General features: G+C 30.6%; 1 protein-coding gene and 1 long non-coding RNA gene across 2 annotated transcripts in view; one reads left to right on the top strand and one right to left on the bottom strand.

Moving 5' to 3' along the window:
• Nucleotides 1-1,242: 1,242 nt before the first annotated feature.
• On the bottom strand, nt 1,243-25,383 carry LOC119600242. The gene is made up of 3 exons (XR_005231133.1): nt 25,283-25,383; nt 1,901-2,082; nt 1,243-1,642 (listed from the first exon to the last, which is right to left on the bottom strand). It is a non-coding gene; the product is annotated as an uncharacterized LOC119600242 (long non-coding RNA).
• The window catches only part of LOC119600240 (transcription factor GAGA-like), a 30,007-nt gene continuing 8,884 nt past the window's right edge, over nt 5,993-27,115 (top strand). Inside the window, 9 exon segments of the mRNA XM_037950350.1 lie at nt 5,993-6,111; nt 6,758-7,353; nt 22,897-23,050; nt 23,053-23,129; nt 23,199-23,424; nt 23,491-23,796; nt 23,799-23,834; nt 23,837-23,851; nt 25,302-25,439. Coding sequence (XP_037806278.1) covers nt 7,159-7,353; nt 22,897-23,050; nt 23,053-23,129; nt 23,199-23,424; nt 23,491-23,796; nt 23,799-23,834; nt 23,837-23,851; nt 25,302-25,439 — 1,147 coding nt within the window. The 5' untranslated portion in view covers nt 5,993-6,111; nt 6,758-7,158.

Genomic DNA, 27,115 nt, shown 5'->3' with positions numbered 1-27,115 from the left:
TTCAAGTTTTCTGAAGCTAACTTTCTTTAAGAAATCTTTCGCTAAATTTAAGATTTGTAAAGAAATATTTCAATTATTTCAATAAATCTTTCTTTAGCTTCGTGTTATCTAAGATTTTCAATAGCTTGCAGTTTCTAAAGAAGTTTCTCAAGTTTTCTAATGAAATCTTTCGCTATCTTCAAGTATTCTTAAGAAATATTTCCGAAAAAAATATTCCGATTCCTGTAATTCGCTAGTTTCTAGTTTTCTATAGAAGACTTTGGTTAGCCTCAAGTTTCCTATAGAAGACTTACTTGAAATTTCGTACTTAACATTTAAATTAAATCTTTTCTAGCTTTAAGTTTTCTGAAGAAATCTTTCGCTCGCTTACGTTTCTAGAATTTTCGCTTTAAGTTTTTTATACCCTACACACTTTATGGGAGGTAGGAAATTTTACTCAAATTTCGTCTAGCGAATGGCTTAGATCGTTTTCTGAGTCGAAAGCTATGTCGTCCGCCTCGCTGGATGTCATGCAACCTTGGCGCAATTTAAGTCGCAATTTCAGATAATTGGATGAAATTTGGCACTTTTATTTGACCCAAGGAGCCTTTGAAAGAAATCGGTCCTTATTTCAAGCCCCATAGAAATGAACCCCGAAATTCTGGCTCATATTAGTAAAAACAATATCATCGGCTTTTATAGATTTGATGACCCTGCAAATTCATAAGATCGCCCCATGACCCTACATACATCCCTTCAGAAATTACTGAGTCTATTTATAAACACAATCTGCATTCAGACTTTAGTACTATAAATTATTCACAAATTTTACGGCTTGTCCATATTTGCCCCTAAGCCACCATATAAAGCCTTCGACATGTTTTCATCATAAATTTAAATTATCCGGATAGAAATGCTTTATTGTGACATTACTATTCTAATGGTAGGTATCAATGGCGGCTCATACTTCTTACTTTAATTTTCTCAGTTGAGTTTATAAAGAACTTAGTTAACTAATTTCATAAATTCTCGTAAAACAAAATTTAAAATAGTTTGTACGTCATGTTTTGGCACTCTTACAACGTCATTGTACAAAAAACTATATTTTTTTTAAGTTGAACTTTATGTTATTTTTTCTGCTGTATTTGTGTTCTTGCGTCTTTATTGTGCTGGCTGCTAGGCCAACAACGTTTATTATTTGTACGTGAATTTTTAGTCAAGAGCTGTGTGCTGTGAGTTTCTAAAATGTTTTCGAGTAAACAAACGAGAATGAGATAGACAGTCATGCGGACAGACAAAAAGACAGACATCGTTGCCCTCCATTCTCTGAACTGAGGGTTATTTGGTTTTATTTTAAAATAAAATTAACACAACAACAATAGAAAAATTCTTATAAGATTTCACTACTTGAGAGTTTGAAATGCGTCAATTCCTCTTAAATTTTAGGTTTTTCATTCTTTTCAGTCCACATATAGAGTGGTAGATATTTGTTTTCTTTCATTTTTGTCATGGCGAGAAGAAAAAACTTTAATGTTTTTGTTGCTAGAGCTCTATGAACCCTCTTTTTTATACTCCCTTTACAATTTGTTGTTGTTTATTTCGAGACTGATTCATGTGTATCTCGTTAAAATGTGGTGAGTGTAGGCTGATTTTTTGATTTTGTCTAAAGAAAAAAAAAACAGTTTTTCGATTAGTTCCTCCTCAGAATGGAAAATAACGAAGAGTTTTTATAAATTTAAATGAAGAGGAACTCACATACAATTCCATGCTACAATATAAATAGAGCGCCCGTGTTTTTTTTTAGTATAGAAATTAGTTTTATACTTTTGTAAATACAAATATTTTCGAGGAGATTGAGATGCACCACCTCACAATGAGATTGAAATGAATAACATAACAAAAACAAAAATAAACCTCTTACCTCATGCGAGTACTAAATACTCGTACACAATTCTTTAACATATTTATAGTAGAAATTGATGATAAAATAAACATTTATGAGTTTTGGGTGAAATTGCACACACCAGTTTATTTTTGGTCTTGGCTGGGCATCATCCAATCAAGCAACACACATCACAACAACGGAACAGAATTTTTCAATATCTAAATACCAAAAAAAAAAAATAATTACGTATAAATTTTTTTGGAGGGAAATAATGGGGTTAGAGAAAAATTAATAATAAATGTTCTAAATATTTTGGATTTGAAAAATAAAGAAACTTGGATATTTTTTAGAAACCATATACATATGTAGGTACATATGGAAATTTATATACATATGAAAGTTATAAGAAAATGTTGAAACCGAAAGATTTTATTCGAAATTATGAATCTAGCGAAAGTTTTATTTAGGAAACTTGAAGCTAGCGAAAGATATATTGTTAAATTATAAAGGAATAGAAGGATTTCTTTAGAAAACTTAAAGCTGACGCTAGCAAAATATTTCTTTAGGAAACTTGAAGCTAATGAAAGATATCTTGACTTTCACTTTAACTTGAAGCTAGTGAAAGATTTTATTAGGAAACTTGAAGCCAGCTTAATATTTCTGGATTTCTGGAGAAATAAAAAAGGAACCGAAAGACTTCTGTAGAAAATAAAAACAGGGATTTTGCAAACGATTATTATAGAAAATTTGAAACTAACGAAAAACTTTATTAGAAAACCTAAAACTGTCTAAAGATATTGTTAGAAAATTTCGAAATTCGAAAGGATTCAGAAGAATCTTTACATAACTTGAAGCTAGTCAAAGATTTCTTAAAGAATCTTGAAGCTAGAGAAATATATCTTGTCAAATAACATAGGAATCATAAGATTTCTTTAGAAAACTTGAAGCTAGCGAAAGATTCTTTAGGAAACTTGTAGCTAGTGAAAGATTTTTTAGGAAACTTGAAGCCAGCATAATATTTCTCTATGAAACTTAAAGCTAGTGAAAGATTTTTAGGAAACTTGACAAATTCCAAAGGAATCAGTAGATTTTTTCAGAAAACTTGAAGCTAACGAACGATATATTAACAAATTACAGAGAAATCGGAACATTTCTTTAAGAAACTTGAAGCCAGCGAAATATTTTGTATGAAACTTGAAACTAGTCAATGATTTTTTGAAAAGTTTATAGATAAAGTTTTGTAGAAAACTTAAAATTACAAATAATTTGTTAAAGAATATTAAAAAAAACTTTGAATTATCTAGAGAATTTAATTAAAAACTTTAAACTTGTAGTTTTTATTTAAATATTATTCTAAAATACTATTCCTAATATTTTTAGCATAAACCGTAGTTTTCCCCAAGAATATGTGGATTTAAAAAGTAGTTTTTCGAGAATAAAAAAAAAACATCTAATGAATTTTACAAAATGTTAAAACTTGTATGAGATTTAATAAAAATATTTGCTTTTGAATAAATTTTTATTTTATTTCCCAAACTATTTAACAAATATTATTATAAAAACTGATTAAATACCTAAACAAACCACTCTATAATACATATAATACTAAAAACGCGGTTAACCTAGAGATAATGCAAATTAATATTAAAAATACTGCATTTCAAAAACATTCCTTTAAACTCAAACAAACCATAATAAAAATGTAAACAGAGATTTTTTCAATAAATTGAGATAAAGTTTGTGTTTTTTTTTTGTGAAATACACCGGCTTATGAAAAACTACTTAATGACAAAAATATCTCCAAATTGCAATTGGATTTTTGTTCAAACACAATTGAAACGAAAGAAAATCATGCCTCACTCTCCCAACAAAATAACCCAAAGAAGAGATCTAAATTTAGTAGATACAATAACAATAAGATATTTAAAAGCAAAAAATTTCTAAAAAGAATCTAGAGCTAAAATAATAAAACGGTCAGAGTTTTAGTTACATTTAACCTGAAAGTGGAAGGAAAACAAAAAAATAATTTTCACTCTTCAACGTGGTTGCAATCAGGCATGGAAAATTGAAATTTTGGTGTCGTTAAGCTAGTCTATATATGTACTTAGCTAAAGGTTAGTCTATGAACTTGTCTATAAATTAGTCTATTGATTAATGTGTTAACAAGTTTTTTTATTAATCTTTTAACTAGTCTATTGACTATGCAATATGGACTCGTCTATTGATTAATCTATTGACAAGTTTAATGACTAATTTGTGGATAAATGGACTAGTCTTCTGAATAATGTATGAAATAGCCTCTTGATTAGTCTACTGACCAGTCTATGAACTAATCTATGGACTTGTCTACTGACTATTCTATTGATTAGTCTACCAGTTTATAAACAGTTTATCTACAGTCTGGTCTATAGTCTAGTTTATAGTCTAGTCTATAGTCTAGTCTATAGTCTAGTCTATAGTCTAGTCTATAGTCTAGTCTATAGTCTAGTCTATAGTCTAGTCTATAGTCTAGTCTATAGTCTAGTCTATAGTCTAGTCTATAGTCTAGTCTATAGTCTAGTCTATAGTCTAGTCTATAGTCTAGTCTATAGTCTAGTCTATAGTCTAGTCTATAGTCTAGTCTATAGTCTAGTCCATAGTCTAGTCTATAGTCTAGTCTATAGTCTAGTCTATAGTCTAGTTTATAGTCTAGTCTATAGTCTTGCCTATAGTCTAGTCTATAGTCTAGTCTATAGTCTAGTCTATAGTCTAGTCTATAGTCTAGTCTATAGTCTAGTCTATAGTCTAGTCTATAGTCTAGTCTATAGTCTAGTCTATAGTCTAGTTTATAGTCTAGTCTATGGTCTAGTCTATAGTCTAGTCTATAGACTTGCCTAGAGTCTAGTCTATATTATCGTCTTTAGTGTAGACTTTAGACTAGTTTAGAGTTTAGTCTGTAGTCGAGTCTGTATTCTAGTCCAGTCTAGTCTATAGTCTAGCCCTTTGACGACCAAACCCTTTTGGTTTAATCAATTTAATTTTTTATTTGATTGTCGATATCTATCTCCTCATAATAGATAGAATAAAGAAATTGCTCTCCTAGGTAACATATAAGTCCTATGTATCTATAGTCTAGTCTATAGTCTAGTCTATAGTCTAGTCTATAGTCTAGTCTATAGTCTAGTCTATAGCCTAGTCTATAGTCTAGTCTATAGTCTAGTCTATAGACTTGCCTAGAGTCTAGTCTATATTATCGTCTTTAGTGTAGACTTTAGACTAGTTTAGAGTTTAGTCTGTAGTCGAGTCTGTATTCTAGTCCAGTCTAGTCTATAGTCTAGCCCTTTGACGACCAAACCCTTTTGGTTTAATCAATTTAATTTTTTGTTTGATTGTCGATATCTTTGTCCTCATAATAGATAGAATAAAGAAATTGCTCTCCTAGGTAACATATAAGTCCTATGTATCGCTTGGCAAATAAATTTGACAAAATCGGTTGACAGATTCTCTCTGTATGTCACTTGAACAGATATATGTATATACTAAAAATTTTCTGGCAAGTATGTTTGCCTATGGTCGTCAAAGGGCTAGTCAATGGTCCAGTCATAGCATAGTCTATTGTCTAGTCTATAGTCTAGTGTATAAATTAGTTAATAGTCTAGTCTAGACTATAGCCTAGTCTACGATCTAGAGGATATCATAAACTACTGAACAAAGTACAATAGTACTAAACTTTCCATCCCTTGCCTGAACAGCTAAAATACACAAAACATTCTAGAGTTAATTTTCAAGAGTTTCTCTTTAATAAATTTTCTAAATCTGGCAATCTTGTGTGAGGAAGCATAATGAAAAAAAAAATTAACAAAAACAAGAAAAAACACGAGCTCACTATATGAATGACAGACGACTCTGACTGTACCTCTTTTATTTTACTTTAACTTTAGTGAATGTGTGTTTTGTGTTATTGTTGTTGCTGTTTAGTACGAGAAGAGCGTCAGCCATCTTGCTCCCATTAAAATAATACAATACGAAAACAGCAACAACAATAACATTTAAGCAGTTTTTGTCGTGAGTGAGTATGTGTGTGTGTGTTTTTTTTTCTGAATAAAGAAACGAGTGGTGAGACGACGAGCATTAAAAACGTATGACTTTTCAGGGAATTTTTGAAAAACTCAATTTTTAGTAGAAAATTTTCAACGTTGGCGAGTAGTTGTGAGCGCACGTCATTTTAAGTTAAATCTCCGGTGAGATTTTTGATTTGAAAAAAAAAGGTACAAAAAAAAAAGTATTTCAAAAGATTTTTAGTGAAGTGATTTTATTTGAGTACTCATGAGAATTAAAAACAAAAAGAATAGATTATTTGAATTTATATTAAAAAAAGAAACTATAAAAAAGCGGGAATATGTTAATTTACACAAAAAAATAGTTAAAACATTTACTAATTAAAGAATTTTTAATAAATAATAAAGGCTTAATTAATTAATAACAACGTGGCAGTGTTTTTTTTTTAAATGAAATTTTAAAATTAAAATTTTATATATTAATTTTAAACATTGTTTTATAGTTTTGTATAAAACATATTGTTTTAACAAATTTATATAAATTTTTTATAAATTTTTTAACTTTGAACACTGCGCAATACAAATTTTGTGTTAAAAAAAACTGGCTGAAACATTTTATTGAAAAAAAAAACAACAAAAGAAATACCTCCCCAACTCCCCCTTTTATACTATAATTGAAATAACAAACTCTCCTTTCTCTTTCTCTCATTTCAAATAACTGCTCTGCTTGATAAATATAAATCCCCCTTTATACTCTTATAAGTAAGAGAGAGAAAGCCAGAGTGTTGAGTTATTTTTCCCCTCTTTGTAAATATGTTTGTTTACATATGTGTGTTTTTTTTTTTCTTATTTACAGTTTTTTTTCGTATATAGCAGAGAGTTTAGGCAAAAGGCAAAACAAATAAAAAACAACAACTCTGTATGTTAAAACTCTTTTAAAGAGGCTTTAACCACAAATTAACACAAAAATATTAAAAAAAGACCTTAAAATAGTGAAAAATTAACTTTATAAAAAAAACTAAACAAAACTATCACAAAGAAATAAAAAAATCCCAAGAAAACAACTTGGTCCTACCAAGTGCTGTGCAAGTGTCTGGTAAAATAAAACGCCAAATCTACAAATAAACTATTACATATTTTTTATATCCCCCGGTGTGTTAATTAAATTTCGCCACCATTACCCACTATTACCACCCAATTCAACAACAGCAACAGCCCATTGAGGACGTTTGTGCTGTTGGTGAATCGGTGGACTCAATGATGGCCTTGCCCATGAATTCTTTATATTCCCTTACCTGGGGTGACTATGGCACCTCATTGGTATCGGCCATACAATTGCTGCGTTGTCATGGCGATCTAGTGGATTGTACTTTGGCAGCCGGTGGTCGTAGTTTTCCCGCCCACAAGATTGTTCTGTGTGCTGCTTCACCATTTCTACTGGATTTGCTAAAGGTAAGTGTTTTTAAAGTGATAAAAATTATTAATAATAGAAAGTTTTTAAAGTATTTAAAAGCAAAACAGTGGAGATTTAACTAGAATGAAACCTTAAAGTTTAGTCCATAGAATAGTTTAATGTTTAGTCTATAGAATAGACTAAAGTTTAGTCTATAGAATATACTAAAGTTTAGTCTATAGAATAGACTAAAGTTTAGTCTATAGAATAGACTAAAGTTTAGTCTATAGAATAGACTAAAGTTTAGTCTATAGAATAGACTAAAGTTTAGTCTATAGAATAGACTAAAGTTTAGTCTATAGAACAGACTAAAGTTTAGTCTATAGAATAGACTAAAGTTTAGTCTATAGAATAGACTAAAGTTTAGTCTATAGAATAGACTAAAGTTTAGTTTATAGAATAGACTAAAGTTTAGTCTATAGAATAGACTAAAGTTTAGTCTATAGAATAGACTAAAGTTTAGTCTATAGAATAGACTAAAGTTTAGTCTATAGAATAGACTAAAGTTTAGTCTATAGAATAGACTAAAGTTTAGTCTATAGAATAGACTAAAGTTTAGTCTATAGAATAGACTAAAGTTTAGTCTATAGAATAGACTAAAGTTTAGTCTATAGAATAGAATAAAGTTTAGTCTATAGAATAGAATAAAGTTTAGTCTATAGAATAGAATAAAGTTTAGTCTATAGAATAGACTAAAGTTTAGTCTATAGAATAGAATAAAGTTTAGTCTATAGAATAGAATAAAGTTTAGTCTATAGAATAGTCTAAACTTTAGTCTATTCTATAGACTAAACTTTAGTCTTTAGAATAGACTAAAGTTTAGTCTTAGAATAGACTAAACTTTAGTCTTAGAATAGACTAAACTTTAGTCTAAAGTTTAGTCTATAGAATAGACTAAAGTTTAGTCTATAGAATAGACTAAAGTTTAGTCTATAGAATAGACTAAAGTTTAGTCTATAGAATATACTAAAGTTTGTCTATAGAATAGACTAAAGTTTAGTCTATAGAATAGACTAAAGTTTGTCTATAGAATAGACTAAGTTTAGTCTATAGAATAGACTAAAGTTTAGTCTATAGAATAGACTAAAGTTTAGTCTATAGAATAGACTAAAGTTTAGTCTATAGAATAGACTAAAGTTTAGTCTATAGAATAGACTAAAGTTTAGTCTATAGAATAGACTAAAGTTTAGTCTATAGAATAGACTAAAGTTTAGTCTATAGAATAGACTAAAGTTTAGTCTATAGAATAGACTAAAGTTTAGTCTATAGAATAGACTAAAGTTTAGTCTATAGAATAGACTAAAGTTTAGTCTATAGAATAGACTAAAGTTTAGTCTATAGAATAGACTAAAGTTTAGTCTATAGAATAGACTAAAGTTTAGTCTATAGAATAGACTAAAGTTTAGTCTATAGAATAGACTAAAGTTTAGTCTATAGAATAGACTAAAGTTTAGTCTATAGAATAGACTAAAGTTTAGTCTATAGAATAGACTAAAGTTTAGTCTATAGAATAGACTAAAGTTTAGTCTATAGAATAGACTAAAGTTTAGTCTATAGAATAGACTAAAGTTTAGTCTATAGAATAGACTAAAGTTTAGTCTATAGAATAGACTAAAGTTTAGTCTATAGAATAGACTAAAGTTTAGTCTATAGAATAGACTAAAGTTTAGTCTATAGAATAGACTAAAGTTTAGTCTATAGAATAGACTAAAGTTTAGTCTATAGAATAGACTAAAGTTTAGTCTATAGAATAGACTAAAGTTTAGTCTATAGAATAGACTAAAGTTTAGTCTAATAGACTAAGTTAGTCTAGAATAGACTAAAGTTTAGTCTATAGAATAGACTAAAGTTTAGTCTATAGAATAGACTAAAGTTTAGTCTATAGAATAGACTAAAGTTTAGTCTATAGAATAGACTAAAGTTTAGTCTATAGAATAGACTAAAGTTTAGTCTATAGAATAGACTAAAGTTTAGTCTATAGAATAGACTAAAGTTTAGTCTATAGAATAGACTAAAGTTTAGTCTATAGAATAGACTAAAGTTTAGTCTATAGAATAGACTAAAGTTTAGTCTATAGAATAGACTAAAGTTTAGTCTATAGAATAGACTAAAGTTTAGTCTATAGAATAGACTAAAGTTTAGTCTATAGAATAGACTAAAGTTTAGTCTATAGAATAGACTAAAGTTTAGTCTATAGAATAGACTAAAGTTTAGTCTATAGAATAGACTAACGTTTAGTCTATAGAATAGACTAAAGTTTTGTCTATAGAATAGACTAAGTTTAGTTTATGGAGTAGAAGATTCTTTAATGTGTAAAGAAATTTCTTTAAAATTTCATAAATTTTTTGTAAAATCTTATTTTTTTTACTTTTTTCTGTTTTTTGTAATTTGTTTACTTTTTAACGTTTGGTTAACCATTTCCGGTCTTGTGTTTAATTTTGTGGGTATTACACAAGCAGGTTTTTTGAATGCTTTCAAAAATTTTGTTTTTAACAACTTGAACAAAAAGTTTTGTAATGTTTTATTATTTCCAGTTTGTTTTTTTTTTTTTTGCTTAAAAATCTTAAAACGCAGTCAGTTAACAATTTTAACTGGTAATTATTATTAAAGTAATTAAAATTTTTAATATTGTTTTAGTAATAACATTCAGACCGGCATAAGTCGACACGTTTTCTCTTCTTGAGGCCTTAAATGTCTAAAAAGATTGTTTGTAAACAGAGATAAAAATTAAAAAAAAAAAATTGTCTAGATGGGTGACAGACAAATCCAAAAGGTCTCTGGTTTATGCTGTGAGACTAAAGTAGGCAAAATTCTCTGTTACTACAACAAAAAATAACAACTCTCACTTTTTTAATAAAAAATATAAAAAAAAAACTTAACAGTTAACTAATAGTAAACAAAATACTGGAACATAGTATTTAAAATGCATGTCCAATTTGTTTTTGTAGTTGGATACTCTAAAAAAGCACAAAAAAACCCATAGAGACAAAACTGATTGCTCCAAAAAAAATCCACTAATCAGTAATATTAAAAACTTAAACCACATTCATAAAAAGTATAATGATATGAGGTCTGTCTGTCTTTCATATTTTCTACTCTAAACCGACAGTATTTTAGAGATTTCTTTTAAAGATTTCAATTGTTTATTGAGGCAAATGAGGAAATGTCTCCCAGACCCCAAAAAAAAAAAAACTCATCTCAATAAGAAAGAATACAATTTTCAAATTTAAACACACACTCTTTTTTTACATTTCTTGATGTGTGTGATGATAATAGAGCAGTTCAGTGGTGGTTATTTTAACTGAGTAAGGAATGAAAAGGTAGGAAGTTTCAGAAAACTCTGAAAAAACGCTTTATTTATTTCATTGCTCATAGAGTAATATTTTATAATAACTCCCTTAGCTACTTTTTGAGTTACAAAGAGTTTTATGCACAAAAAGGAAGAGATTTTAAATTATTGATAAGTAAACTTAAAAAAAAAACTCCTGCTTAAACTTAAGAATTTGTTTAATATGGATTTTAAACTTTTATTATTATAAAATCATTTTGTTCTACAAATATAAATATTTTCTGTATACCTAAATTTTAAAATCAATGGGTTTTTCCCATTGAAATCTACATATACAAAGCAACATCTTTATATAAAATGTGTTTTATTATATTATTTACCAGGCATGGCAAGTTGAAATTTAGAAATCTAATATAGGGATCGATCTTTGCACCTGTCTCTTGACTAGTCTAGTCTGTAGATCTGTATTGGACTGACCTAGAACTGAACTAGAACTGAACTAGAACTGAACTAGAACTGAACTAGAACTGAACTAGAACTGAACTAGACTGAACTAGAACTGAACTAGAACTGAACTAGAAACTGAACTATAACTGAACTAGAACTGAACTAGAACTGAACTAGAACTGAACTAGAACTGAACTAGAACTGAACTAGAACTGAACTAGAACTGAACTAGAACTGAACTAGAACTAGAACTGAACTGAACTGAACTAGAACTGAACTGAACTAGAACTGAACTAGAACTGAACTAGAACTGAACTAGAACTGAACTAGAACTGAACTAGAACTGAACTAGAACTGAACTAGAACTGAACTAGAACTGAACTAGAACTGAACTAGAACTGAACTAGAACTGAACTAGAACTGAACTAGAACTGAACTAGAACTGAACTAGAACTGAACTAGAACTGAACTAGAACTGAACTAGAACTGAACTAGAACTGAACTAGAACTGAACTAGAACTGAACTAGAAATGAACTAGAACTGAACTAGAACTGAACTAAAACTGAACTAGAAATGAACTAGAACTGAACTAGAACTGAACTAGAACTGAACTAAAACTGAACTAGAACTGAACTAGAACTGAACTAGAACTGGACTTGAACTAGAACTGAACTAGAACTAGAACTGAACTAGAACTGAACTAGAACTGAACTAGAACTGAACTAGAACTGAACTAGAACTGAACTAGAACTGAACTAGAACTGAACTAGAACTGAACTAGAACTGAACTAGAACTGAACTAGAACTGAACTAGAAATGAACTAGAACTGAACTAGAACTGAACTAAAACTGAACTAGAAATGAACTAGAACTGAACTAGAACTGAACTAGAACTGAACTAAAACTGAACTAGAACTGAATTAGAACTGAACTAGAACTGGACTTGAACTAGAACTGAACTAGAACTGAACTAGAACTGAACTAGAACTGAACTAGAACTGAACTAGAACTGAACTAGAACTGAACTAGAACTGAACTAGAACTGAACTAGAACTGAACTAGAACTGAACTAGAACTGACTAGAACTGACTAGAACTGAACTAGAAATGAACTAGAACTGAACTAGAACTGAACTAGAACTGAACTAGAACTGAACTAGAACTGAACTAGAACTGGACTTGAACTAAAACTGAACTAGAACCGAACTAGAACTGAACTAGAACTGAACTAGAACTGAGCTAGAACTGAACTAAAACTGAACTAAACTGAACTAGAATTATAGAATAGTCGATGAACCAGTGTATAGAAAAGTCTATGATTGAAAGTCAATGGAATAGTCTACGAACTAGGCTAAAGACAAGTCTATAGAAAAGTCTATAGAATAGTCTATGAATTAGTCTATAGACAAGTATATAGAATAGTCTATGAACTAGTCTTTAGACAAGTGTATAGAATAGTCAATGAACAAGTCTATAGTCACGTCTATAGAATAGTGTATGAACTAGTCTAAAGACAAATCTATTAACTAGTCTAGTCTATACTAGTTTACCAGTCTATGAACTGGTTTATGAACTAGTCTAGAATTTGGATAGTCCTCCAAAAAGTCTATGGACTAGTCTGTGAAGTAGTAGACTAGTTTATTGGCTAGTCTATAAACATTAGTATGTAGACTAACTTATTGGCAAGACTGTAGACTACTTTATAAAAGTTTACAGGAAAAAATAACTAAAATATCAATACCAAAAAGTACTGATAAAAGTACAACACTACTTAAGTTGCCATCTCTGTTATTTACCAAGCAAATGGCCCTGAGTGTAACAGAGAAAAAGGAGCATAAAAATAACTTTTCCTATAAGACTTAGTGAGCGAGAGAAAGAGAGAGAGCGAGAGTTTTATTTTCAAAACCCACGCAAAACCAACTACATTTCCCCTACTCCTTGCCTCTCCTCTTATTAACATTGTACTAATTCCATGAAACAGTATTGCTCATGCTCTGTTGTTATTTTATTATACATACACACTCATTTATAGTTGTGTTGCCAACTCAGCTTATTTTTTCAATACGAATTTTTTTCTTCATAAATTAACCTCAACTTGTACAACAGCAACTCTCACTATCTCACTCTATTAGGAAAAGAGCTGTACTTTTAACTTTTGTTTTTTTTTTGTTGTAAAAAGACAGAGAGGGTGTGAATGAGTAATAAAGTATATAGAGTGTTGATACCCCTTTTTATATTGATGATGACGTTATTCTCCTGTTATTATTAATGTTCTCTCTCTATCTCTTTCTTTAGTGGATGCAAACAAAAAAGGGGAAATTTTTATATTTATAATGTGTTTGCTGTGCTGTATTGTTATTTAATACTCCCACATAGTTTTGTTGTTGTTGCTATTAGAGAAAAAACCCACTTGTATTTTTTATTGTATGAAAATTTAATTGTATATTTGTTAATTTTTTATATTGTTGTTGTTATTGGTTGGGTTTTTTTAATTTTTAATTGAAAAATGCAATTTACAAATTGTATACAAATGATTTATTTGTTGTTTTAATACATTTTAAAATAATTTTATAGAAATTGTTAAAAAAAGATAAATTCAAACTTTTTTTTAATAAATTTGAACATATTAAAGGAAAAAGTCTAAATTTAAAACTTTTTTTCAAAGAAAAAGTTTAAAATTTTAATTTTTCTAAAATAAAAGGATGAAAACTTTATAAATTTTAAAAGCAAAAGTTAAAAACTTTATAATCTTGAAAGAAAAGCTTGAAAATTTTAAAATTTTTAAAGACAAACTTGAATATTTTTAAAATTTTAACTGAAATCGAATTAATTTTTTACACAAAATTTGTAATTTTTTGTAGTTTTACAACTAATTTTGAAGATTTTGCAAAAATTACGAAAATTCGAACTTAATGTCGAAAATTCGAAAATCGATTTTTAAACCAATTTCTTTCAAAATCATGTTTATGTTGTAAAATTTCGAAGATTTAAAGAAAAATTTAAGGAAATTATAAATTTTGAATGTTCGTATAGAATTTCGAAAATTCGAACTTAATACGAAAACTGTAATTTCGAAAATTTGAAAATCGATTTTTAAGCCGATTTCTTTCAAAATCATGTTTATGTTGTAAAATTTCGAAGATTTAAAGAAAAATTTAAGGAAATTATAAATTTTGAATGTTCGTATAGAATTTCGAAAATTCGAACTTAATACGAAAACTGTTTTTTTTTTGCAAAATTTCTTTAAAAATCAAGTCTAGACTAGTAAAATTTGAATTAAATAATATATTTTTTGAAGTTCGAATTGATTTTCGAAAATTCAAACTTAATTTCGAAAATTCGAACTTAATTTCGAAAATTCGAAAATCGATTTTTAAGCCAATTTCTTTCAAAATTATGTTTATATTGTTAAATTTCGATGATTTGAAGACAATTTTAAAGAAATTATCAATTTTGAATGTTCGAATAGAATTTCGAAAATGTGAATAATATTATTATAATAGATCGTTTTTTCACAAAATTTCTTTAAAAATCAAGTCTAAAATATTAAATTTTGAATAAACAATACATTTTGAGGTTTGAACCGAATTTCGAAAATTCGAACTTAATTTCGAAAATTCGACTTAATTTCGAAAATGTGAACTTTTTTTACAAAAATCGTTTATTCACACAGTTTAGAAGAAAATTTTAAAAATTTTGAATAAAATTTTCAAAATTTTGAAGAAAATTTTCAAAATTTTGAAAAATTTTATTCAAAATTTTGCATTTTTTTTTTAAATTTTGACAGAATTTTAACTTTTTTGTTTAAATTTTGACAGAATTTTAACTTTTTTGTTTAAATTGTTGAGAAAACGCCATATTTGACAATTATTTCATAATTAAAAGTATTTTTAAGGCATTTTCAACAATTTCGAAACTTCGAACACAATTTCGAATTTTCGAAATTAATTCCGAAAATCAATTTTTAGTATAAATTCGTTAAAAATCAAGGTAAAATGTATAATATTTCATTTTTAGAAGAAAAATTTAAATATTTTAACCATTTTATATGAAAAATTCATTGAATTTTCTTAGAAATTCAGAAAAATTTTAATTTTTTCTTAAAAAGTATTCACTTTTTTCTAAATTATTAAAAACAATTTTGTTATTTCAAAAATGTATTGACTTTTTCTTAAATTTAAAGTTTTTCTTTTGCTTTTAAATTCTTCCTCAACGAAATGTAAACAGAGAATCATCATACCTCGTTTAGCCAGTGTTTTCAAATAAATAGTAAACAGAGAAAATAACTTTAATTTAGCTTAAAAACTCATTTCTTTTCTTCTTTGTTTTGTTTAATCTGACTGGTTCTTTGCTCCTAAAAATCTTTTTAATTAATTATGCTCTACAAAAAAAAAAAAAAAAAAAATCCTCTCCTATACCCTTTAGTTCTCCACTAAGCTCATTCTCCTGGTCCTCTTCCTTTTTGTTTTGTTAAATAATTGAAAGTGAGTTACAATTTGTATTAAAATTTAATAAATTTACCCCTACTCTCTGCTACGCTCTTTGTTTGTAAAGGAAATACTCTGCTCCTTACAAACATACTCTATAAAATTCCTTTAATTATAAGAGTAAATGTGTGTGTTTATTTTAAATATGTTTTGTTGCTGTTGTTAGTCTTTTGAGCACAAAGAATGATTTTTTTCAAACTAAATTACAGAGACACATTGTTTGAGGCAATTTTATTGTTGCTTTAACCTTTTTCATCTCATTTTTAGTTTTCGTTTGTTTAGTTGTTATTTTCATGTTTAAAGGAATTTATTTAATTTTGTTTGTAGGTAATATTCAACTGACTACCCTGCACTGTTTGTTACTTTGTATTTAATATTCTTGTGAGGGTATTTTGTAATTTTTAAGTAGGTTTTAAAGGGAAACAACAATATCCGGTTTAGGAAATAGAAAAGCATTTCAATTGTAGCGTTAATTTCAAATGTTACTTTTGAAATTAAACAACTTGAAAAGAACTAGAACAAAACAAGAACATAACTAGAACAGAACTGGAATAGAACTAGAACAGAGCCAGAGCAGAACTCGAATAGAACTAGAACAGAACTAGAACTAGAACAGAACTAGAACAGAACTAGAACATAACTAGAACATACTAGAACAGAACTAGAACAGAACTAGAACAGAACTAGAACAGAACTAGAACAGAACTAGAACAGAACTAGAACAGAACTAGAACAGAACTAGAACAGAACTAGAACAGTACTAGAACAGAACTAGAACAGAACTAGAACAGAACTAGAACAGTACTAGAACAGAACTAGAACAGAACTAGAACAGAACTAGAACAGAACTAGAACAGAACTAGAACATACTAGAACAGAACTAGAACAGAACTAGAACAGAACTAGAACAGAACTAGAACAGAACTAGAACAGAACTAGAACAGAACTAGAACAGAACTAGAACAAAACTAGAACAGAACTAGAACAGAACTAGAACAGAACTAGAACAGAACTAGAACAGAACTAGAACAGAACTAGAACAGAACTTGAACAGAACTAGAACAGAACTAGAACAGAACTAGAACAGTACTAGAACAGAACTGGAACAGAACTAGAACAGAACTAGAACTGAACTAGAACTGAACTAGAACAGAACTAAAACAGAACTAAAACAGAACTAGAACAGTACTAGAACAGAACTAGAACAGAACTAGAACAGAACTAGAACAGAACTAGAACAGTACTAGAACAGAACTGGAACAGAACTAGAACTGAACTAGAACAGAACTAGAACAGAACTAAAACAGAACTAAAACAGAACTAGAACAGTACTAGAACAGAACTAGCACAGAACTAGAACTGAACTAGAACAGAACTAGAACAGAACTAGAACAGAACTAGAACAGAACTAGAGCAGAACTAGAACAGAACTAGAACTAGAACAGAACTAGAACAGAACTAGAACAGAACTAGAACAGAACTAGAACAGAACTAGAACAGAACTAGAACAGTACTAGAACAGAACTAGCACAGAACTAGAACTGAACTAGAACAGAACTAGAACAGAACTAGAACAGAACTAGAACAGAACTAGAACAGAACTAAAAAGAACTAGAACAGAACTAGAACTAGAACAGAACTAGAACAGAACTAGAAACTAGAACAGAACTAGAACAGAACTAGAACAGAACTAGAACAGAACTAGAACAGAACTAGAACAGAACTAGAACAGACTAGAACAGAACTAGAACAGAACTAGAACAGAACTAGAACAGAACTAGAACAGAACTAGAACAGAACAGAACTAGAACAGAACTAGAACAGAACTAGAACAGAACTAGAACAGAACTAGAACAGAACTAGAACAGAACTAGAACAACTAGAACAACTAGAACAGAACTAGAACAGTACTAGAACAGAATAAGAATAGATCTGGCACAGAACTAAAACAGAACTAGAACAGAACTAGAACAGATCTAGAACAGAACTAGAACAGTACTAGAACTAGAACAGAACTAGAACTGAACTAGAACTAGAACTGAACTAGAACAGAACTAGAACAGAACTAAAACAGAACTAAAACAGAACTAGAACAGAACTAGAACAGAACTAAAACAGAACTAAAACAGAACTAGAACAGTACTAGAACAGAACTAGAACAGAACTAGAACAGAACTAGAACTGAACTAGAACAGAACTAGAACAGAACTAGAACTAGAACAGAACTAGAACAGAACTAGAACAGATCTAGAACACAACTAAAACTGAACTAGAACAGATCTAGAACACAACTAGAACTGAACTAGAACAGAACTAGAACAGATCTAGAACAGAACTGGAACAGAACTAGAATAGAACTAGAACAGAACTAGAACAGAACTAGAACTAGAACAGACTAGAACAGACTAGAACAGAACTAGAACAGAACTAGAACAGAGCTAGAACAGAACTAGAACAGAACTAGAACAGAACTAGAACAGAACTAGAACAGAACTAGAACAGATCTAGAACAGAACTAGAATAGAACTAGAACAGAACTAGAACAGAACTAGAACTAGAACAGACTAGAACAGAACTAGAACAGAACTAGAACAGAGCTAGAACAGAACTAGAACAGAACTAGAACAGAACTAGAACAGAACTAGAACAGAACTAGAACAGTACTAGAACTGAACTAGAACAGTACTAGAACTGAACTAGAACTAGAGCAGAACTATAATAGAACTAGAACAAAACTAGAACTAGAGCTAGAACAGAACCTGAACAGATCTAGAACAGAACTAGAACTGAACCAGAGCAGAACTAAAACTGAACTAAAAATGACCTAGAACTTTTTAGTCACATTTGTGGTACAAAGTAATTGTTTGTTATTTAAAGATCTCTCTTGTAAATAAAACCACATTTTTAGCACGTGTGACCCAAAGTGAGTTTAACTTTTTTTATCGGAGACATAAATACTGCCGGCATTTATTAAAATGATGACAACAAAAGCATAAACACTGTTTCTCTTCATCTCTTTTTTAAAAAGAATAAAAAGAAAAAATCTTGTTTTAATAAAAAATCTAAAAAAACAAAACCCCCCTTTTCCTCTCCCTGTAATCAAAACAAGAGCATTAAATAACCAAAACAGAGATTTACTCTACACAAAAAAAATTATATGAACAAAACAGTCTATATATTAAGAACACAATCATGCACTCACTTTTACACTAAAATAACGTGACAGAGAATTACACACGCAGTTTTTTTAAACTCAGGGAAAAGTGAAAACTATTTGTATTTAAAAAACTGAGGCCAATTATTTTTTTAACGCTCAGAGTTTAAAGATAAAAAAACCAAGTAACTCAATAAGAAATTACTAAATTAATGAATGAATCATGGTGAGGGAAAGGTACCATAAACCGAGGGTTTAGTAGAGTATCATAGGCACCTTAAATATTAAAGATGCTCTTTTTGGTTGTAAGATTTTCTTTTTCGTTTTTTTCGACAAGAGATTGTTATTATCCATAAACGAGACAACAGCAAAAAGAAAGCAGAGAGGAGGGTCATTATAATATAAAACTATTGTGGTACTCCCGCACTCATATTATATTAGTGCAGCTCAGCTTTTCAGGTTATTCGTTTAGCCATCATCATAAAAACAAAGAGTTTAGGCTTTAAACAAAAAAAAAAAAAAAAAAAAAAAACAATCTCTAAACTTTAGAGACTGTTTTTTGTAAAAAACAACAAAAAAGAGGTAATTGAGGAAGAGTAGAAAACTTATAAAGATATAGAAATATGACGTAGAGGAATAAAAAAGACTAGCATGAAAAAATATAATTTTATATAGAGAGTTTAATGAACTTGGAAAGTAAATAACAACAAACTCTATATACTAAATACTTTACTAAACCAAATAGGAAATATGCAAGTGTAAACAAATAAATGTAGACATGTTTTTGTTTTAGTTAAATTGGTAAATTATTAATTGAAAATTGAATTTTTTAATGAGATAATAGAAACAAATTTAAAGATATTTTGTTTATTCGATTAACGAGAAGAAAAATTTTAAATTTCTGTGAATTTTAAAAACTTAGCGGAATAGTTCTGTTTGTAGTTCTGATCTAGTTCAGTTCTAGTTCAGTTCTAGTTCAGTTCTAGTTCAGTTCTAGTTCAGTTCTAGTTCAGTTCTAGTTCAGTTCTAGTTCAGTTCTAGTTCAGTTCCAGTTCAGTTCTAGTTCAGTTCTAGTTCAGTTCTAGTTCAGTTCTAGTCAGTTCTAGTTCAGTTCTAGTTCAGTTCTAGTTCAGTTCTAGTTCCAGTTCTAGTCAGTTCTAGTTTCAGTTCTAGTTCAGTTCTAGTTCAGTTAGAGTTTCAGTTCTTAGTTTCAGTTCTAGTTCAGTCTAGTTCAGTTCTAGTTCAGTTCTAGTTCAGTTCTAGTTCAGTTCTAGTTCAGTTCTAGTTCAGTTCTAGTTCAGTCAGTTCAGTTTAGTTCAGTTCTAGTTCATTTCTAGTTCAGTCTAGTAGTTCTAGTTCAGTTCTAGTTAGTTCTAGTTCAGTTCTAGTTCAGTTCTAGTTCAGTCTAGTTTCAGTTCTAGTTCAGTTCTAGTTCAGTTCTAGTTCAGTTCTAGTTCAGTTATAGTTCAGTTCTAGTTCAGTTCTAGTTCAGTTCTAGTTCAGTTCTAGTTCAGTTCTAGTTCAGTTCTAGTCAGTTTCTAGTTCAGTTCTAGTTCAGTTCTAGTTCAGGTTTCTAGATTCAGTTCTAGTTTCAGTTCTAGTTCAGTTCTAGTTCAGTTCTAGTTCAGTTCTAGTTCAGTTCTAGTTCAGTTCTAGTTCAGTTCTAGTTCAGTTCTAGTTCAGTTCTAGTTCAGTTCTAGTTCAGTTCTAGTTCAGTTCTAGTTCAGTTCTAGTTCAGTTCTAGTTCAGTTCTAGTTCAGTTCTAGTTCAGTTCTAGTTTCAGTTCAGTTCAGTTCTAGTTCAGTTCTAGTTCAGTTCTAGTTCAGTTCTAGTTCAGTTCTAGTTCAGTTCTAGTTCAGTTCTAGTTCAGTTCTAGTTCAGTTCTAGTTCAGTTCTAGTTCAGTTCTAGTTCAGTTCTAGTTCAGTTCTAGTTCAGTTCTAGTTCAGTTCTAGTTCAGTTCTAGTTCAGTTCTAGTTCAGTTCTAGTTCAGTTCTAGTTCAGTTCTAGTTCAGTTCTAGTTCAGTTCTAGTTCAGTTCTAGTTCAGTTCTAGTTCAGTTCTAGTTCAGTTCTAGTTCAGTTCTAGTTCAGTTCTAGTTCAGTTCTAGTTCAGTTCTAGTTCAGTTCTAGTTCAGTTCTAGTTCAGTTCTAGTTCATTCTAGTTCAGTTCTAGTTCAGTTCTAGTTCAGTTCTAGTTCAGTTCTAGTTCAGTTCTAGTTCAGTTCTAGTTCAGTTCTAGTTCAGTTCTAGTTCAGTTCTAGTTCAGTTCTAGTTCAGTTCTAGTTCAGTTCTAGTTCAGTTCTAGTTCAGTTCTAGTTCAGTTCTAGTTCAGTTCTAGTTCAGTTCTAGTTCAGTTCTAGTTCAGTTCTAGTTCAGTTCTAGTTCAGTTCTAGTTCAGTTCTAGTTTAGTTCTAGTTCAGTTCTAGTTCAGTTCTAGTTCAGTTCTAGTTCAGTTCTAGTTCAGTTCTAGTTCAGTTCTAGTTCAGTTCTAGTTCAGTTCTAGTTCAGTTCTAGTTCAGTTCTAGTTCAGTTCTAGTTCAGTTCTAGTTCAGTTCTAGTTCAGTTCTAGTTCAGTTCTAGTTCAGTTCTAGTTCAGTTCTAGTTCAGTTCTAGTTCAGTTCTAGTTCAGTTCTAGTTCAGTTTCTAGTTCAGTTCTAGTTCAGTTCTAGTTCGAGTTCTAGTTCAGTTCTAGTTCAGTTCTAGTTCAGTTCTAGTTCAGTTCTAGTTCAGTTCTAGTTCAGTTCTAGTTTCAGTCTAGTTCTAGTTCAAGTTCAGTTCTAGTTCAGTTCTAGTTCAGTTCTAGTTCAGTTTCTAGTTCAGTTCTAGTTCAGTTCTAGTTCAGTTCTAGTTCAGTTCTAGTTCAGTTCTAGTTTCAGTTCTAGTTCAGTTCTAGTTCAGTTCTAGTTCAGTTCTAGTGCAGTTTCTAGTGCAGTTCTAGTTCTAGTTCTAGTTCAGTTCTAGTTCAGTTCATAGTTCAGTTTCTAGTTCAGTTTCTAGTTCAGTTCTAGTTCAGTCTAGTTCAGTTCTAGTTCAGTTCTAGTTCAGTTCTAGTTCAGTTCTAGTTCAGTTCTAGTTCAGTTCTAGTTCAGTTCTAGTTCAGTTCTAGTTCAGTTCTAGTGCAGTTCTAGTGCAGTTCTAGTTCAGTTCTAGTTCAGTTCTAGTTCAGTTCTAGTTCAGTTCTAGTTCAGTTCTAGTGCAGTTCTAGTGCAGTTCTAGTTCAGTTCTAGTTCAGTTCTAGTTCAGTTCTAGTTCAGTTCTAGTTCAGTTCTAGTTCAGTTCTAGTTCAGTTCTAGTTCAGTTCTAGTTCAGTTCTAGTTCAGTTCTAGTTCAGTTCTAGTTCAGTTCTAGTTCAGTTCTAGTTCAGTTTTAGTTCAGTTCTAGTTCTAGTTCAGTTCTAGTTCAGTTCTAGTTGAGTTATAGTTCAGTTCTAGTTCAGTTCTAGTTCAGTTCTAGTTCAGTTTTAGATCAGTTCTAGTTCAGTTCTAGTTCAGTTCTAGTTCAGTTTTAGTTCAGTTCTAGTTCAGTTCTAGTTCAGTTCTAGTTCAGTTCTAGTTCAGTTCTAGTTCAGTTCTAGTATCAGTTCTAGTTCAGTTCTAGTTCAGTTCTAGTTCAGTTCTAGTTCAGTTCTAGTTCAGTTCTAGTTCAGTTCTAGTTCAGTTCTAGTTCAGTTCTAGTTTCAGTTCTAGTTCAGTTCTAGTTCAGTTCTAGTTCAGTTCTAGTTCAGTTCTAGTTCAGTCTAGTTCAGTTCTAGTTCAGTTCTAGTTCAGTTCTAGTTCAGTTCTAGTTCAGTTCTAGTTCAGTTCTAGTTCAGTTCTAGTTCAGTTCTAGTTCAGTTCTAGTTCATTTCTAGTTCAGTTCTAGTTCAGTTCTAGTTCAGTTCTAGTTCAGTTCTAGTTCAGTTCTAGTTCAGTTCTAGTTCAGTTCTAGTTCTGTTCTAGTTCTGTTCTAGTTTGTTCAAGTTCTGTTCTAGTTCAGTTCTAGTTCAGTTCTAGTTCAGTTCTAGTTCAGTTCTAGTTCAGTTCTAGTTCAGTTCTAGTTCAGTTCTAGTTCAGTTCTAGTTCAGTTCTAGTTCAGTTCTAGTTCTTACACAAGTTCCCTTTTAGAAAAATATCCTGTCAAAAAATTGTTTTTTTTTTTTTCTAATTTTTCCTTTTGTCCTTTTCCAGAACACTCCCTGCAAACATCCAGTAGTTATGTTGGCTGGTGTCAATGCCAATGACTTGGAGGCTCTGCTCGAGTTTGTCTATCGTGGTGAGGTGAGCGTTGATCACGCTCAATTACCCTCACTATTGCAGGCAGCTCAATGTTTGAACATACAAGGTTGGCGCCACAAACTGTGACCAAAGATGACTACACGCACTCGATACAATTGCAGCATATGATACCCCAACATCACCATGTAGGTTTCGGCGAAAATTTCCATTATCTATAACAAATCTTTATAAATTTTATATTTCAATTTTAATAGGAACAAGACCAACTGATTGCGACCATTGCCACTGCACCCCAACAAACCGTACACGCTCAAGTTGTTGATGATATACACCAGGCTGGACAAATCTTACAGACTACGACTCAGACAAATGCGGCTACCGGACAACAGCAAACGATTTTGACCACTGATGCTACCAAGGATGTTATACAGCAATATTTACCGGCACGCAAACGTAAACCCAGAGTTAAGAAAATGTCACGTAAGTCAAGTTATTCTAGATTCTTTATAAAATAAATATTTAATACATATTTTCTTATCGCAACAGCCACGGCTCCTAAAATCAGCAAAGTTGAAGGCATGGAAACAATTATCAGCACTCCCACTTCTTCGCATACGGCCACTACTGTTCAAACTAACCAACAGCAGCAACAACAGGTTCAACAACAACAGCAGCAACAACAACAGGCCCAACAGCAGCAGCAGCAACAGGTACAGCAACAACAGGTTCAACAGCAACAACAAATTGAAAACGGTACGGAAACGCAAATAATCACCTCGACACCCATCATTAAGAGTGAAGTGACAAAGGTGGAGACGATTGTTAGTATAGATCCGAATAGCAGCGGTGATGTAACATGGTAACGCCTAGCAAACCCGGAAAACGTACGAAGATACCAGTGGTGAAAGTAAGTGGAAATGTTGTGGAAATTTATTGGTTAAGTGTTTTAGTTCAGTTCTAGTTCTGTTCTAGTTCTGTTCTAGTTCTGTTCTAGTTCTGTTACTACTTCTGTTCTAGTTCTGTTCTAGTTCTGTTCTAGTTCTGTTCTAGTTATGTTCTAGTTCTGTTCTAGTTCTGTTCTAGTTCTGTTCTAGTTCTGTTCTAGTTCTGTTCTAGTTCTAGTTCTGTTCTAGTTCTGTACTAGTTCTGTTCTAGTTCTGTTCTAGTTCAGTTCTAGTTCTGTTCTAGTTCTGTTCTAGTTCTGCTCTAGTTCTGTTCTAGTTCTGTTCTAGTTCTGTTCTAGTTCTGTTCTAGTTCTGTTCTAGTTCAGTTCTAGTTCAGTAGTTCTGTCTAGTTCTGTTTCTAGTTAGTTCTGGTCTAGTTCTGTTCTAGTCTGTTCTAGTTCTGTTCTAGTTAGTCTAGGTTCTAGTTCTGTTCTAGTTCTGTTCTAGTTCTGTTCTAGTTCTGTTCTAGTTCTGTTTCTATTCTGTTCTAGTTCTGTTCTAGTTCTGTTCTAGTTCTGTTCTAGTTCTGTTCTAGTTCTGTTCTAGTTCTGTTCTAGTTCTGTTCTAGTTCTGTTCTAGTTCTGTTCTAGTTCTGTTCTAGTTCTGTTTCTAGTTCTGTTCTAGTTCTGTTCTAGTTCTGTTCTCGTTCTGTTCTAGTTTCTGTTCTAGTTCTTGTTTAGTTTCTGTTCTAGTTCTTTTCTAGTTCTGTTCTAGTTCTGTTCTAGTTCTGTGCGAGTTCTGTTCTAGTTCTGTTCTAGGTCTGTTTTCTAGTTCTGTTCTAGTTCTTTCTATTCTGTTCGAGTTCGTTTCTAGTTCTGTTCTAGTTCTGTTCTAGTTCTGTTCTAGGTTCTGTTCTAGTTCTGTTCTATCTGTTCTAGTTCTGTTCGAGTGTTCTGTTCTAGTTCGTTTCTAGTTCTGTGTCTAGTTCTGTTCTAGTTCGTTCTAGTTCTGTTCTAGTTCTGTTCTAGTTCTGTTCTAGTTCTGTTCTAGTTCTGTTCTAGTTCTGTTCTAGTTCTGTTCTAGTTCTGTTCTAGTTCTGTTCTAGTTCTGTTCTAGTTCTGTTCTAGTTCTGTTCTAGTTCTGTTCTAGTTCTGTTCTAGTTCTGTTCTAGTTCTGTTCTAGTTCTGTTCTAGTAGTTCTGTTCTAGTTCTGTTCTAGTTCTGTTCTAGTTCTGTTCTAGTTTCTGTTCTAGTTCTGTTCGAGTTCTGTTCTAGTTCTGTTCTAGTTTCTGTTCTTAGTTCTGTTCTAGTTCTGTTCTAGTTCTGTTCTAGTTCTGTCTAGTTCTGTTCTAGTTCTGTTTCTAGTTCTGTTCTAGTTCTGTTGTAGTTCTTCTCTAGTTCTATTCTAGTTTTTGTTCCAGTTCAAAATCCAAAATACATATTTCTAATACCTACTTTTTCTTTTTGTTTACAGAACCCCGCTCCCGATCCCAATCCGAACAACCGGCCACCTGTCCCATCTGTTATGCTGTCATCCGTCAATCTCGTAACTTGCGTCGTCACTTGGAACTGAGACATTTTGCCAAACCCGGCGTTAAAAAGGAAAAGAAAAGTAAGTCTGCCGCCGCCAATACAAGTGCAACTGACTCCGATAACGGTACAACACTGCTAGCCTCCTCTACACTAAACAGTGATACCAGCACCCTCTTAGATACATCACAACACACGGGTGTTGTGGTCACAGCAACGGCGGCACCTCTAACCACCACCAGCACGGTAGCTACACCAATACTAGTGAGTAGTGCAGCCCTGAATGTGGGCGGTACAATAACACAAATACCCATGAAACAAGAACCGGGTGGTGGTGGTTGTATAGTGGGTAACGCCAATGCTCAACCCTTGACAGTGACACAAAATCAAATGCAAAATGTTATACATATAGTGAGTGAGGAGGTTTATCAGCAACAGCAACAACAACAACAACAGCAGCAACAACAACAGCAACAGCAGCAACAATAACACCTCATTAAATATTAAAACTATAGAAGCTCTTTAACTCTTATTTCCTCTCTCACGCTCTTTTGCTATTATCTAATTTAAAGCTTTGCTTTTTTATATTTAACATATTTTTTTCCATATTTAAGTTATGGCATTTTTAATTTTTTATTGGAAATGAGCGCATTCCTTTTACAATTTTCTAATATTGTTTATAAAAAGTTTAAAAATCACTGCTTAAGAAAGAAACAACATCCCTCCCTCCTCTTAATTTTGTACATAAACCTCATTATATATTTACATTTAACATTAACATATAGTTTTTTATTTTTAAATAATAATAATAATATTCCTCCACTTAATTTTAATAATTTTATTTAATGTGTAATTCATTATTTTGTAAAACATAGTTTTATGTTAAATATTTAAAGTTCTATAAAAAAAGTATGAAGAAAAAGAAAAAAACACAAACAACAACAACATTCTACAGTTTAATTTATACAAAGTATAGTGTTTTATAATTAAAAACAGTATTTAAATTTTGAATTATTTTCAAATTGTAAAAATCTTCATAAAAATTTCTTTAAAATTTTTCAACTTTTTTAATTTTCTTTTAAAATTTTCTAATAAGCAAAATCTCTTTGTGTTTTTAATAGAAATCTTATACTTTTTCCTAATTTCTTGTAAAAAGAATTTCTGCCAGTAATAACCTCTATTTTTTTATAATTTACTTAAATTTTTATTATTATTTTTTTTTACAAATAAAGTGGACATATTTGAAAAAAAGCCAAACTTTTGTTATGAGTTTGTAATTATTTTTTGTAAGTTTTTTTTATATAAAAAACTTTATTAATTTTGTTTTGTAACAAAATAATTTATTAATTTTATTTCTGTAGTTAGTTGTTTTTCAGTTAAAAAGTTTTAATTTATTTTTTTAAGAAATAAATTATAACTACAAATTCATCGGCAATTGTTTGGTCTTTTTTTTGGAAATAAAATTTCCCTTTATTATTAGAGTTAAAAACTTAATTATTTGAACAAGAAGAATGTTTGTTTTGTGTTTTTTGCTTTTTTTTAAATATTTAAAATGTAATTTTACACTCACACTTACACTTTTCCAAATTTCATTTTCTCATTTTCATTTAAAATTATGCTTGCTAAGTTGCTGAATGTCTTGCGATGAATTTGTAGTTTTAAAAACATTTCCATTTAAGCCCTAGAATGCATCCCAAAACACCTAGTTCAGTTCTAGTTTCAGTTTCTAGTTGTTCTCGTTCTGTTCTAGTTCAGTTG

Source organism: Lucilia sericata, unplaced genomic scaffold (genome assembly GCF_015586225.1).
Source record: "Lucilia sericata isolate MDLA Ls3-8-SP2 unplaced genomic scaffold, ASM1558622v1 Contig000108F_arrow, whole genome shotgun sequence".
In the NCBI taxonomy this organism is placed as follows: Eukaryota; Metazoa; Arthropoda; class Insecta; order Diptera; family Calliphoridae; genus Lucilia; species Lucilia sericata.
This window is presented reverse-complemented; position numbering and strand designations above follow the sequence as displayed.